Source organism: Ochotona princeps, chromosome X (genome assembly GCF_030435755.1).
Source record: "Ochotona princeps isolate mOchPri1 chromosome X, mOchPri1.hap1, whole genome shotgun sequence".
Classification (NCBI taxonomy): Eukaryota; Metazoa; Chordata; class Mammalia; order Lagomorpha; family Ochotonidae; genus Ochotona; species Ochotona princeps.
The window spans coordinates 45,812,100-45,825,813 of NC_080865.1; the positions used below are offsets into that span (position 1 = coordinate 45,812,100).

General features: G+C 36.4%; 1 protein-coding gene across 9 annotated transcripts in view; it reads right to left on the reverse strand.

Moving 5' to 3' along the window:
• ATRX (ATRX chromatin remodeler) overlaps window positions 1-13,714 on the reverse strand; it is a 188,051-nt gene that overhangs the window by 59,793 nt on the left and 114,544 nt on the right. For 7 of the 9 annotated variants that reach the window (XR_009244520.1, XM_058658604.1, XM_058658602.1 and 4 more), the window contains 5 exons: window positions 13,477-13,652; window positions 11,788-11,905; window positions 3,060-3,193; window positions 2,409-2,497; window positions 2,111-2,283 (listed from right to left, as the gene is read on the reverse strand). Coding sequence is in view for 8 of the 9 variants with exons in the window: in XM_058658604.1 (XP_058514587.1) it covers window positions 2,111-2,283; window positions 2,409-2,497; window positions 3,060-3,193; window positions 11,788-11,905; window positions 13,477-13,652 (690 nt within the window). In the remaining variant the exon portion in view is untranslated. The remainder of the gene's footprint in view (window positions 1-2,110; window positions 2,284-2,408; window positions 2,498-3,059; window positions 3,194-11,787; window positions 11,906-13,476; window positions 13,653-13,714) is intronic. The other 2 variants (XM_058658603.1, XM_058658599.1) reach the window with 1 other exon arrangement.

The window sequence follows — 13,714 nt, forward strand, 5'->3', positions numbered from 1 at the left end:
AACACTAAGAAAGTGTGAGTAAAAAAGACACAGGGGGATTATAGAAGAGGAGACAACAGCAGCTTTCCATTACCCTGAACTATAAATGTGTCTTTACTATTCTCATAAAAATAATTCCAATTACAAAATGAGCACACATGGTAAACTGCCTTTATAGGGATGTTGAAACAAACAGGAGGGAAATTACATAGTTCATTTTTTACTATCTCCCTAGTTTCTTTTTAAAAAATATTTATTTATTTACTTGAAAGGCAGAGTTATAGAGAGAGGGGTAGAAATAGCGATCTTCCATTTGCTGGTTCATTCCATAAATGGCAGCAACAGCCAAGCTGGGCTAGTCTGAAGCCAGAGATTATTTTGGGTCCCCCACATAGGTACAAGGGTCGAAGCACTTGGGCCATCCTCCGCAGCTTCCCAAGGAACATTAGCAGGGAGCTGGACTGGAAGCGCAACAGTCACAGAGATGCTAGCAACACCAGTGGATGCTTAACCTGTTATGCCACAGTGCTGGTCCCAATTATCCATCTGATATCTTAAAGGAAATGAGGGTCTATGCTTAGGTTATCATTTGTCTATTACACAAAGGAACTGAAGAGACGATTGCTTAGTTAAGTATTACTCCTTACACTAGTCAAGCTTGTTTAATCACAGAATCATTCTCTTAGCTGACCCCAAATTTCCTTTCTACCCCCATGTTTAATTTCCTTGTTCCCAACTACAAATGTCAATATTTTAGAGTTACTACAATGTTCTCTCTTCAGATAAATGATATTTCGAAAATGTGTGTCTTTGGTGCCAGCTTTTAAACCCCAAACACACAGAATACTCTAAAGGGATACACAAGTTTAACACTTATACTTCAAAATACATTCAACGCTATAAAAGGCTAAATATTATAATGAAAATAGACATGAGACAGCTGAACAGTAATCTATAGCCATTTTAAGATGTATAGAACCCGGTTGTATATAAACTAAAATTGAAATGTCAATGAAGAAGTCACAGGATGTGATTAAGGACTTGCATTTTTTTAAACATATTGGTTATTCAATACTATGTCCACTAATTCCATAACGTTCTAAATTGTTGCTTATGTCATGTTGTGGCTTTTAATTGATCGGGATGATACTCTGCTGGCTCTACCTTCAGACCAGAGAAGGTCTTCCCCCAAAAGCCGTTTAACTTATATGGACAATAAGATACTGGACTCTATGCTTGGTATATGCTTGCAATGAAAGAATCTCAACTGAACTTGAACTGTGGCAATGCAGCAAGGTGGAGGAATCCACCATGGGGGTAGAGTTAGGGTAGGGGTGGGGGGAATCCCAGTACCTATAAAACTGTGTCACATAATACAATGTAATTAATAAAAAAAGTAACAAAAAATACATACAAATGAATCTACTGGACAGTTGAATCTAATGATTTTTTTAACAAGAGAATGATCATACATAATACAAACAAAAGTGAAACAGCATGATGCAGAGGAAATCATTTTAGATTATACAGAATTCAAGAAAAAAGTAAATGATTAAAATTAGTGTTGGTGCAGAAAATGAACTATTTTAGACTTGATTACCTGAAACCTTTCAAGTTTTTCCTATGTAGCATGTAGGCTTTCAAATTAAACATATCTAGGTCTAAATCACAGTTCTATCACCTATTTATAAAACTAAAATATACGAACTATACAGCAAGGCTATCAATTATTTATTACCATATGCTGTAGGGGCTTGCTGTGGCACATAAGATTGTCACTCTCTATTACACTGATATAAGTTAAAATCCTGGCTACTTCACTTCTGATCTACCTCCCTGCTAGTGTACCTGGGAAAGCAAATGGTCCAAGTGCTTGGGTGCCTTCTACCAACATGGGAAAACCAGACAGAGTTCCTGGATCCTCATTTGAACTGGCGCAATGCCAGGCACTGCAGCTATTTGAGGAACAAACTAGTGAATGAAGGTATCATGTGGACCTAACTATCCTAGGCTATCGTCCACTGACAAAATAACCTTTCAGTCAACCAATGAGAACAAGTAACTGAAAAATGTATAATAACGCAACATTACCGAAGTCAATGTGCATAAAGTTCCCACGAATTAAACTTACTTTCTTCAAGCTTTAAAGAAACTGAAGGGTTGCTTCCTGTTTCATCCACATTTCCCTCACCACCTCCTCGAGACCTGGAATTCCACACTTTAATCACTTCAACATCATTGTCACTGCCACTTCCACTTGAGCTACTATCTTTCTTCCCCTTTTTCCCCTTTGTTTTCTTCTTTCTAAAAAAAGGAGAAATTAAAGATCGTTATAGAAGTAAAGCAAAAAGACAAATACCAATCACCAAAGCACAATCAGTAAGTAGTTTCAATGTATCAATACAAGAAACAAAAAGTACTCAATTTACTTTGTATAATCATCGGAGCTCAAACTCATAGAAGTTTCATCAGAATCTGAAGCTATAAATTCATCCATACTGTCTTCATCAAAATATCCCTAGAGAAAAAAAGACAATTTAATAGCTTATTTCAATGTATATCAAGAGTTACAATGAAGCTTATTTCCTTTTTGATAAGTTAATTGACATGAGATAAAGGACTGAAGAATTATCATAAATTAGAAAGTAAGACTGTTAAGGGATGGATGATTTTCAAGATCATGGAAAAAAACAGACATGAGTACAAACATTACTGACACTCAAACAGAGCTGGTTTTTTAGTTAGTAGTATGCTATCACTTAATTTTCTTGGTTTTGATCATTTTATTATGGTTATGCAAGATATTAACATAAGGGGACTCTGGACAATGAACTATTTTTGTAACTTCTAAATATAAATTGATTTGCTGTTTTAGAGAATGAGGTAAAAAAAATGAACATTTAAACACCTTCCAAAATCATAAAGCATTCAACACATGCAGAAATGAACTAGAAATAAGTTTTATTTAATTTACAAAGAAACAGAAAATTTACATGTACAATCTACACATAAATCTTTCCCCTAAACCAATTCTGCTTTCAAGAATATCTTTTTAACAATTTTAAGGTTATTCAATTTACCTTATTTTCTTTGCTGATGTAGTCCAATTGCAAACACCAAGGATGAGTCCAGATTCTACTTAACATCTGAAAATCTTGGAAAAGCTTTGCACCTGCCTTTCCTCTTCCACCTTCACTGCTATTACCTACACCTGCTCAAAAAGAAAAATGAAAAGTTAGTATGTAAGAATTCTCTATTTTTACCTAGGTGGTTCTAGATTAGATGTTTTAACCTTATCCGTGTTAGAACATTTTGGCAGTGTGGCAAACGTTACAACTCTTTCTTACAGGTAAAAAAAAATATGAGATTATGAAACCAACTCATAATACGAAAATATTATAAATTTTTATTACAGAAATATAGGTGACTTTTGAAAAAAATGTAGTAACAACAGACAATATATCAGCAGGCCAAATAATTATATTAAGTATCAATGAAAATAGTTAACAACATTAAGTAAAAATATTTCTGACTTTTTGGTAAAGAAAAAACAATTAGGAGATAAAAAACAGCATCCAAGTAAGTACATATTTACCTAGCCATAAGTCTAAGTGAAGCCTTGCATCCATCAAGGATAAGAGAAAATTCAGTAATGATGAAATATTAATGAAATTGCAGGGCAATATGTTCTTGCTATTTGGCTAAGAGATACTATCATTTTGAAAAACATAAATGATTGTTATGAAAATGAGGAATCCACTTTACTAAAATACATCATTTCAGTTTCTTAAAATGTTTATTATTAACTGCTGTCTCCTATTACTTTTTCCAAAAAGATTTATTTCCATTGGAAAGGCAGATTCACACAGAGAAGAGATATAGACAGAAACATCTTCCATCCACTGGTTCACTCCCCAAGTGGCCTCAATGACTAGAGCTAAGCTGATCCGAAGCCAGGAGCCAGGAACTTCTTCTGGGTCTCCCATGTGGGTGCAGGGTACCAAGACCTTGGGCTATCCTCTACTGCTTTCCCAGTCTGCAAGCAGGGAACTGGAAGGGAAGTGGAGCATCTGGGACACGAATGGCATCAATTTGGGATCCTGGAGCATGCAAGATGAGGACTCTAGCCAATAGGCCATTGCCGAGCCCTTCTTCTGTTACTTTTTAAAAACAGCCAAACTTTTTCAACATTAATCTCTTCAAAGAGCTTCCTGTCATTTCAAAGATTTTCTCATTTTTGTTATCCATAAAAAGTTTTCATTATTTACTTATTGAAAACAGTAATAGAGAAAGAGGAGACACACACACACACACACACACACACAGATCTTGCATCTGCTAATTAACTCCCCAGATGGCTGCAACCTCTGTGACCAGGCTAGGCCAAAGCCAGGAATTTGAAACTCCATCCAGGTCTCCTTTCTTTCTTTTTCTTTTTTTTTTTTTATTGTTAATTATTTTGCATTAAGTGACAGTTTCATAGGCTCTGGGTATCCCCCCCTCCCTCCCCCCCCCCCCCCGGTGGATTCCTCCACCTTGATGCAGTATTACAGTTCAAATTCAATCAAGATTCTTTCCTTGCAAACATATACCAAACATAGAGTCCAGCTACTTATTGTCCAGATTGGTTGAACAGTTTCTTGGGGAGACCTTTTCTGGTCTGAAGTTTGAGCTGGCAGAATATCATCACAGTCAATTAAGAGTCCCAATATAACATCAACAGCAATTTGCAATGTTATGGAGTTGACATGGTTTTGAGTAACCAGTGTATTAAAAAGAAAAAAAAATAAATAAAAAAAAAAAAAAAAGGAAAACAAGTCCTAGCCACGGAGCACAAGCACTTGGGTTATCATTGGCTGATTTCCCAGGTGCATTAGCAGGGTAGAAGAATGGAAGTGAAATAGCCAGGACTCAAATCACTGCTCAAATGGTATGCTTATGTTACAAGTATTGCTTCAACTCAACACATTTGCTTTATTTCCATTTTATTCTGAAAGGCAAAGAGCAAGCCAGAGACATCTACCATCTGCTCCTTCACTCTCCAAATGCCCTCTACAGCCAGGATTGGGCAAGGCTAAAGACAAAGGCCTGGAACACAATCTAAGTCTTCCACATGACTGCTGAGGACTCCAGTATTCAGCCATCATTTGCTGCCTCCCAATGCACAAATGAGCAGGAAGTTGGATCACAAGCCAACACTCAAATCTAAGCACTACAACATGATATGCGGGAGTCTCAGGGGGAACCTTAACCTGCTGTAACACAATGTCCACCACATATTTCCTTATTATTTTCTTCTTTCTAGATTCTTCTAGGTAAAGTCTGCTCTTCATTTACTTTCTTAAGGAGAGGGAGTGCGGGAGAAGAGGAGGGAGGGAGAGGAGGGGAGGGATGAAGAGAGGGGGGAGGGAGGAAAGGAGGGGGAGAGGAAGAGAGAGAGAGAGATGATGCAAATGCTCACTCCCCAATTGGCTGCAAATGGCCAGGGATGTGCCATGACAAAGTCAGATGACAGGAGACAGGACCTTCATCCGAGTCTCCCACATGGGTGACAGGGGCCTAAACATTTGGACCATCTTCCAATCGTTTTCCCAGGCAATTAAAAAGGATCTGGATCAAAACTGGAGCAGCTGGGAATGCGACCATGGAGGCAGCAGCTTCACTTGCTAAGTTACAACACCAATTCCTTTCTACTTTCTTAAGGAGAGGGATTAGATAATGAGACTTTTCCTTAAATTTAAGATACATCTACTTATTAACAGAGACAGAGGAAGAGAGGAGGGACATAAAGAGAGATTTACTGTAATTGATTCTCTGTTTACTGGTTTACTACTCAAACATTAACAGCAGATAGGGATGGGCCAGGCTGCAACCAGGAGCCAGGAATGTATATGGGTTTCACAAATGGATGCAGGAGCCCAAGCTTTTGGACTATCTTCTACTTCTTTCCCAGGCTGCATAAAAAGTGGAACACTCAGCGCATGAACTAGTGTTCAAAAGGGATGCCAGCCTCACAGGAAAACAGGTGTTCAAAACAATACATTTCCCTCTCAGCACTGCTCTAGTTGCACTCCTTCATTCTAGTTCCTTGTGCTTTTGTTTTCACTCACATACCTACAAACATACCTGCCCTACAAAATAATACTTAGACAAAAGGAATAGCACCTACGAAAACCAAAGACAAATGTGAAGACCCTCCCAGTAAAATGACAGTAGAAAACTAAATCAAACAATGATCAACAACCCACTGCTAAAATAACTGGTCCAAATTACCGATTTATATTAACCTTGAATGTAAATGGCTTAAACCTATCAATCAAAAGTCGTAGATTAGTAGGCTGGATCAAAAAACAACACCCATCTATCTGTATCCATTGCCTCCAGGAAAAACATCTCATCAACAAAGATCAACAGAAATTATATCTCATGGATTTGGATGTTTTTGTTTTTAGTTTCATTCCTTCAGTTTTCTCATTAAATTCTTCACTGACTCATAGGTCATACAATAGCATCGTTTGCTTCAAGGTTTTTGGTTTTCATTTCTTCAGTAGTAATACATTGGTCATTCTGTAGCATGTTATATTGTTAATTTTCTATTTTTTCTTCCTACTGATTTTGTTTTATACCTTTTCATTTAAGAGGATGTATAGTAACTGCAACAGAGACTATCATATCCAGATGTAAAGATACAATGCAGTACGCATCTCTACTTCCAAATCTAAGATGGACACCCAATGAAGCTGTTAAATGTATCTTGTCAATAGGATGCTGGACTCTACCACTGTCCATACCTACAATGTCAGAATACAATTAAATAGCAGAATGATGAAATTATGACTGATTGTGAAGGATTATACTATTGTACCAACAGAGAGGAAACAGAGGAAATCAGGGGCGGGGGTAAATTTGGGGAGGAAGTAAGGGAAATCCCAGAGCCTATGGAACTGTATCATAAAATAATAAAAAATAAAAACCAAAGAAGAGACACATAAGTCAATGCAACAAACCGGAAACCAGAAATAAATCCAAATGTATACAATCAATAATTTTCAACAAGCCAACTATCTCTTCAATAAATGCTTGGGAAAACTGCATTGCAACAAGAAAAAAATAAGACACAAATCCTTAAACCACAAAAATCAACTCAAAAAGTTTTTAAAAGACATAACAGTAAGAGCTGAAGCTGATAATTCCATGAAGAAAGTTCAAGGTAAAAATATCCTTAATAGAGAAGGCAACAACAATGGTCTCACCCATTTTCCTCAGGCCTTTGCCCTTTGAATCCTAATCAAATATGTAAAAATGGTCAAAAATAAAATTTAAAAAGTTTAAATATGGAAAAGAAATACCCTTAATAGCTGTTTTGACAAGGGTTTTATACATATGTCATAACAAAGACAACAGAAGATAAACAAATAGGACTATATCAAACTAAAAAAATTCTGAACAGCAAAAAATAACCAACAAAATCAAAATATGGCGTAAAAGTATTTTCAAATTATTTATCAAAGACTACCCAAAATATAAAAGAATCAACACAAAACAAAAACTAAATTGACCAACTAAAAAGCAAACAAAGGAACTCACCCCATGAAAATAGTCAGACATATGAAGAAGTGTTCAAAAATTACTAATCAGAAAAAAGCAAATCAAAACCACAATGACATTATAATATCAAACTTGTTTGAATGAAACTATAAAAATTATAAAAATTAGAACTATTATTGATCATTTCGAGAAAAGGGGACTCTTGCATAGGCACTGGTACATTCAGGTGGAAAACAATATGGAGGTACACGACGGAATATTGTTCAGCTTTTAAAAACTCTGCCACTTGTGACAAAATGAATGAACCTAGAAGACGCCATCGTATCTGATAAAACAAAGAATTAAAAAAGATTCACAATCTCACAATAAATAAACTCATTTAAAAACCTCTTAACACACAGAAATAGTAACTGAGGGAATAGGGGAAACAGGAAGATGAAGATCACAGGGTAAATAAGGTCCTAGGTAAGCCATTAATACTTAAGTTAAAAATAGCATACTCTAAACTGGAAATTTGCTAAAAACATTAGGTACTTTTTACCACAAAAAAATGTTAATAAGTAAATCTAATCAACTCTAGTAATAATTTTACTATATAGCTACTAGTTAAAATCATAATGAATACATTTTTTTTTACATGTTTGAAATCAAATAAAATCAAAAAACAATTTTTAGAAAATATTTTATTCTTGTACTATCATGTAACATAAAAATCTATATTACAAAGCGTTCAGTATGCACTTGAGAGGAATGTGAATACTGCTGCTGTAATAAGCTTTAAAGTCCCTTACTCTAGTTCATCTATGACATTACATAAGTTTCTTACTCCATGAGATTATGCCTAGCTATTCTATTATACAAATTAGTCGGAATGAAAGATTTTTTTTTTTAAGATTTATTTATTTTATTACAAAGTCAGATATACAGAGAGGAGGAGAGACAGACAGGAAGATCTTTCGTCCAATGATTCACTCCCCAAGTGAGCCGCAATGGCGGGTGCTGAGCCAATCCGATGCCGGGAACCTGGAACCTCCTCCAGGTCTCCCATGTGGGTGCAGTGTCCCAAAGCACTGGGCCGTCCTCGACTGCTTTCCCAGGCCACAAGAGGGAGCTGGATGGGAAGTGGAGCTGCCGGGATTAGAACCGGCGCCCATATGGGACCCCGGGGCTTTCAAGGCGAGGACTTTAGCCGCTAGGCCACTGCCGCCTGGCCCTGAAAGCTCCTTTAAAATTACTAGGAAGGTAAGCTAGGGCCTGGTGTAATGGGTAGATTAGCCAATCATCCACCTTGCAAGTGTCAGGATCCCATGTGGGTGTTGGTTTGTGTTCTGGCTGCACCCTTACCCACCAAGTTCCCAGACTGTGGCTTAGGAGAGCAGTGGAATATGACCCAAAGCCCAAGACCCTGTAACAACATGGGAAAGTCAGAAGAAGCTCCTGGCTCCTGGCTTCACATAAGCTCAGCTCCAGCCGTTGCAGCTACCTGGGGAGTGAACCAGTGTACAGAAGATGTTTCTCCCTGTAAATAGGCCATTCCAATGAAAATAAATAGTCAGGGAGGAAAAAAAAAAAAAACGAAAGAAAGAAAGCTAAGGGTAGCTACCATTCTACTCTTCAAGAAAGACTGACAGGGCCCGGCGCAATAGCATAGCGGTTAAAGTCCTCGCCTTGCATGCACCAGAATCCCATATGGGTACCAGTTCTAATCCCGGTGGCACTGCTTCTTATCCAGCTCCCTGCTTGTGGCAGGAAATGCAGTCAAAGACAGCGCAAAGCCTTGGGACCCTGCACCCATGTGGGAGAACCAGAAGAGATCCTGGCTCCTGGCTTCGGACTGGCTCAGCTCCAGCTGTTGCGGCCGCTTGGGGTGTGAACCATGGGACGGAAGATCTTCCTCTCTGTCTCTCCTCCTCTCTGTATATCTGTCTTTCCAATAAAAATAAGTAAATCTTAAAATAAAAGAGACTGACAATAAAAGTAAATTTTACGTTTATGGAGAAACTACTCTTGTTTATATCATATAATCTATGTTTATTATGCAAAACTTCCATTATGACTCTGGCAGAATTTGATAATGTAGAAAAAAAGAATTATATAGCATATTGAATTTTCCTCTGCCTATAGAACAGATCTGAATTTGAATGTGTATTCTTTGTGTAGGACAGAAACTACACCAAAAGGTTATGCTAATAAGTCAGGCCAAAGGAAACACATCTATCGAAAAATGTTTATTATGGGCCCAGTGATGTAGCCTAGTGGCTAAAGTCCTTGCCTTGCACGTGCAAGGATCCCACATGGGCGCTGGTTCGCATTCCAGTAGCCCTGCTTCCCATCCAGCTCCCTGCTTTTGGCCTGAGAAAGCAGTTGAGGACGGCCCAAAGCCTTTGGATCCTGTACTCGTGTGGGAGACCTGGAAGAGACTCTGGGCTCCTGACTTAGGATCAGCTCAGCTCCAGCCATTGTGGCCAGTTGGAGAACGAATCCATGGACGAAAGATCTTCCTGTCTGTATATTGACTTTGCAATAAAAATGAATCTTTAAAAAAATAAAAGAATGTTCTTTTCTACCAAAGAGAGTACTGACAATTATTACTGGATCATTGTATCTATAATGTATCAATCATAATAACAAACTGTGAACTACAAAAAAATGATGAATTTTTTGCAGAGGTTCCGAAAGTTTTGACAACACTGATAGATTAACAAAGGACTAAAAAGATCTGGAAAACCCCAGGGAGGGGTTGACACTAAAAATCCAGAAATTCCTTGCAGGCTTCCCAAATCTAGTTTACCCAAATCCTTAGTAAGTATCTAATTAAGGAATTCTTTTTTAACACCATAAGACTCTATCTTATATCCTCTAAAAGTTAACCGTTACAAATCAATGACACACTTCAGCATAACATATACTTAGGAAACCCTGAAAACCCAACCAATCCCACTATCACAAGGTATCAAAGAATTCTACACGTAATGAACAATAAATGAAAAAGGAGGATCTTTTGATAGTAGTTCTCTCATCGGTACATGTCCTATAATGCTGACACGAAGGAAGTGGTTTATTTTTTATGTCTAAACATGTTTTACATCTGTTGAAATCTAAATTTTATAGTCATACAGTTTTCTAGTTGCCCACACAATATAGGAATCTCACATAACAGCTACAATTTTTACTGTCATACAAAGATAGCTAAAATGGATAACATCTTCAAGGGTACGGTTATTTTACAGATACAAAGAAACAGGACAGTAAATACCACAGAGACCCTGGTTCATAACACCAATCGATCATGAGCCCAAATCCCTAGTAGTTTAAGAGTTTAAAAGCCTTAAGCAAACATTGTTAATGTAGAAGCATTTTAGGCCACGAATATCTCCAGACCCCGGGAAACACAAACAGCAAAGCTTTTTGGGGGATGGAGGAGGGGAGAGCAACTAATCATTACCCTAGACTTTAAAAACATATGTAGTGGTTCAAGGATATCAAGAACTTATACTTAAACATACTTCAATATGCAAGAACTCAAAGTAACATGCTTAAAAACCAAACAGAAACATGAAAGAGACAAAAGAAAACAGTAAATATTTCAGAAACTAGAATTAACAAACTATAATTATTTACCATATACAAAAAAATGTGAGAGAAAAGCTTGAAAATTAATTCAGGACACAGGAAATTAAAAAATGAGCAATTGACTGAATTAATAGAAATTTTGAAGATTATAAAAGCTGTCGAAAAACTGCTTTCTCTTTCCCCTGTTTCTGCCACTCTTTCAAATAAAGAAAACAATTTTTAAAAGAATAAAGCTCCCTAAAATATTGTATTGGCAGGAAAAAGGGTATGTTTAAACATTTTCAATTTAGCTGTTAACATGTTGCAACTGACTACTAAAGAACTGATTATCTAATACTCCAATATTTGAAATACTGCACTTTCCCTGAAATTTAAGCTATATACTGCAAATATTTTTTCATCAGTTTTTTCCTGGAGTTTAACTGTATCACAGTACTTCGAAGGGTTTGCCGAAAACAGAATTATACTAAAACATTTTGGTACAGCAGTTATGTAACAGCTTTTCAACGTTATTTTTGAAAATTCTTTGTATTGAAAGATTTTTACACAAAAATATACCTACATTTCAATTACATTTTCCACAAAATTATTAAAACAACCAATTCAGTAAAATTCACAGAAAGTAGAGTTTAGGGGGAAATATCTTTATAAAAAGGACAAAAACATCAAACTAACTGTATCAGTTACCTGTTAAGTGATCTAAGTAGTACTGATAGAGCTTGCACTGAATAGGAGTCATTCTCACAGCTAACACATATTCATGTTTTGGAGGCAAGAACTTTGTTAATGCTGTATAATCTTTCCTCTGCAATGAATAAGTACAGAAATAAAAATCAATCTAAATGTAGGATCAGAATAAAATGCTCAACATTTTCACTGCCTGTAATTAAAAAACATACAAAACATATCAGAAAACATTTTCTTAAACACATTTACGCTAATTACACAATTATCCACACATGATTATAGCTAATGTATTTCAAACAATTGCACACTATAGTACTCTGATAACAAATGCATAGAGTAATGGCCGCAATCCAGTGGTGAGCTGAGAGCAAACCTCCAGCACAGGGATACCCTAACAGTGGCGGGGTGGGGAGAACCAATATTGCAACACAACAAGCTGTTTTTAAAATTAAGTAGTCATATGATCAAGTAAATAGATTTAAGAATTCAGGATGGTATCCTCTACACTGAAGTAAGAAAATAACAAATGATGAGGGAATATACTTGGTGGTTGATAACAAGATAGCCTGCTTTAATCACATAGTAAAACCCATGCATCAAATTCTAACACAGTTTGGGATGTCCTCTGGGTAAGACGTGCTAGTATGCCAAACAGCACAGAACTTCAGAGGAAATGTTAGCCAAACTGAGCACGAATAAGCACTCGTGATGGCAGTTTAAGTGCAAGATGCAAATGACTACTTAAACTTAAAAAAATGCTGCCTGGATAGTTGTAAAACACAGAAATACTGTTCTATTACATTCTGTTACGATCTGTATCTAATATCTGAAAATATTAATTTTGAGATTGCTGACCAAATGTCTACCTATTTACCCAATCATTCATTCATTTTCTTCACTGATAATCTGCTATGTAAATGTATTAGCTTATTTAAATTATAGATATATTTCAAACTAATAAAACTCTTTCTTCAGGATTAAATCATACTGGCTTTCCCCAAAATCATTTCAAATAACAAACGCTTACAATGCTACCCTATAGAATTAAAGTGAGCACAGAAATTTGCTAATAATATTAGTTCTGATCCTCTTATAAGAACTCCCTATTTCAAGGATGGAAAATATAAACACAATAATATAGAAAGAAGGCTTTACACATGCTAATAATTAATCAGCTATGTTCTAGGCTTTTCAGTGAAGTTTGAAATATTTTCCAATATACTGCTTAAATTTTTGACTATTGATTCGATAGAGAAGCAGACACCTCTGGTACTCTGGTTCATTTCCTAAATTTACATAACAGCCAGGACTGGACTGGAATAAAGTTTGGAGCTAGAAGATGAGAATACAATCCGCATCTTCCACACGGATGACAGAATTCCAAATACTTGAACCATCACTGCTACCTTCTAGGGTCTGCATTAATATATGCTGGAGTCAGAACCTGGAGCTGGCACTGAAAGCCAGAACTGTGATGTGCGATGTGGGCATCTTGGTAACTAGGTCAAATGCCCAACTGTAACGTTTTTGTAGAAAGTTGAATGCTTCAACTTTTTCTTAATATGAGGCGATAAAACCATTAAAACTACACACTGAAAAGGAGGGAATAAAATTAAAGATTAAACTCAGAAAACATCTTGATATTACAAGAAAGTAACAACATTTGATTATTATGGAATATATTTGTACCTGAACACATCCAGCTAACATCTCATAGAGAATATGAGCACGTTTTTTCATCACTCTGACATCTACCATGGTAGAATCTGCACACTGACCATTTTGGATTGGATTTATGAATCTATTCCTGAACTCCTTAATAGATCCAAGCAAATTTTCCTTGATAAAGTTAACCATGCAGTGATCTAAGAAAGAAGACATTAATTCATTAATAATGGTTGGAAAGAGTCACAGAAACTCCTTGATG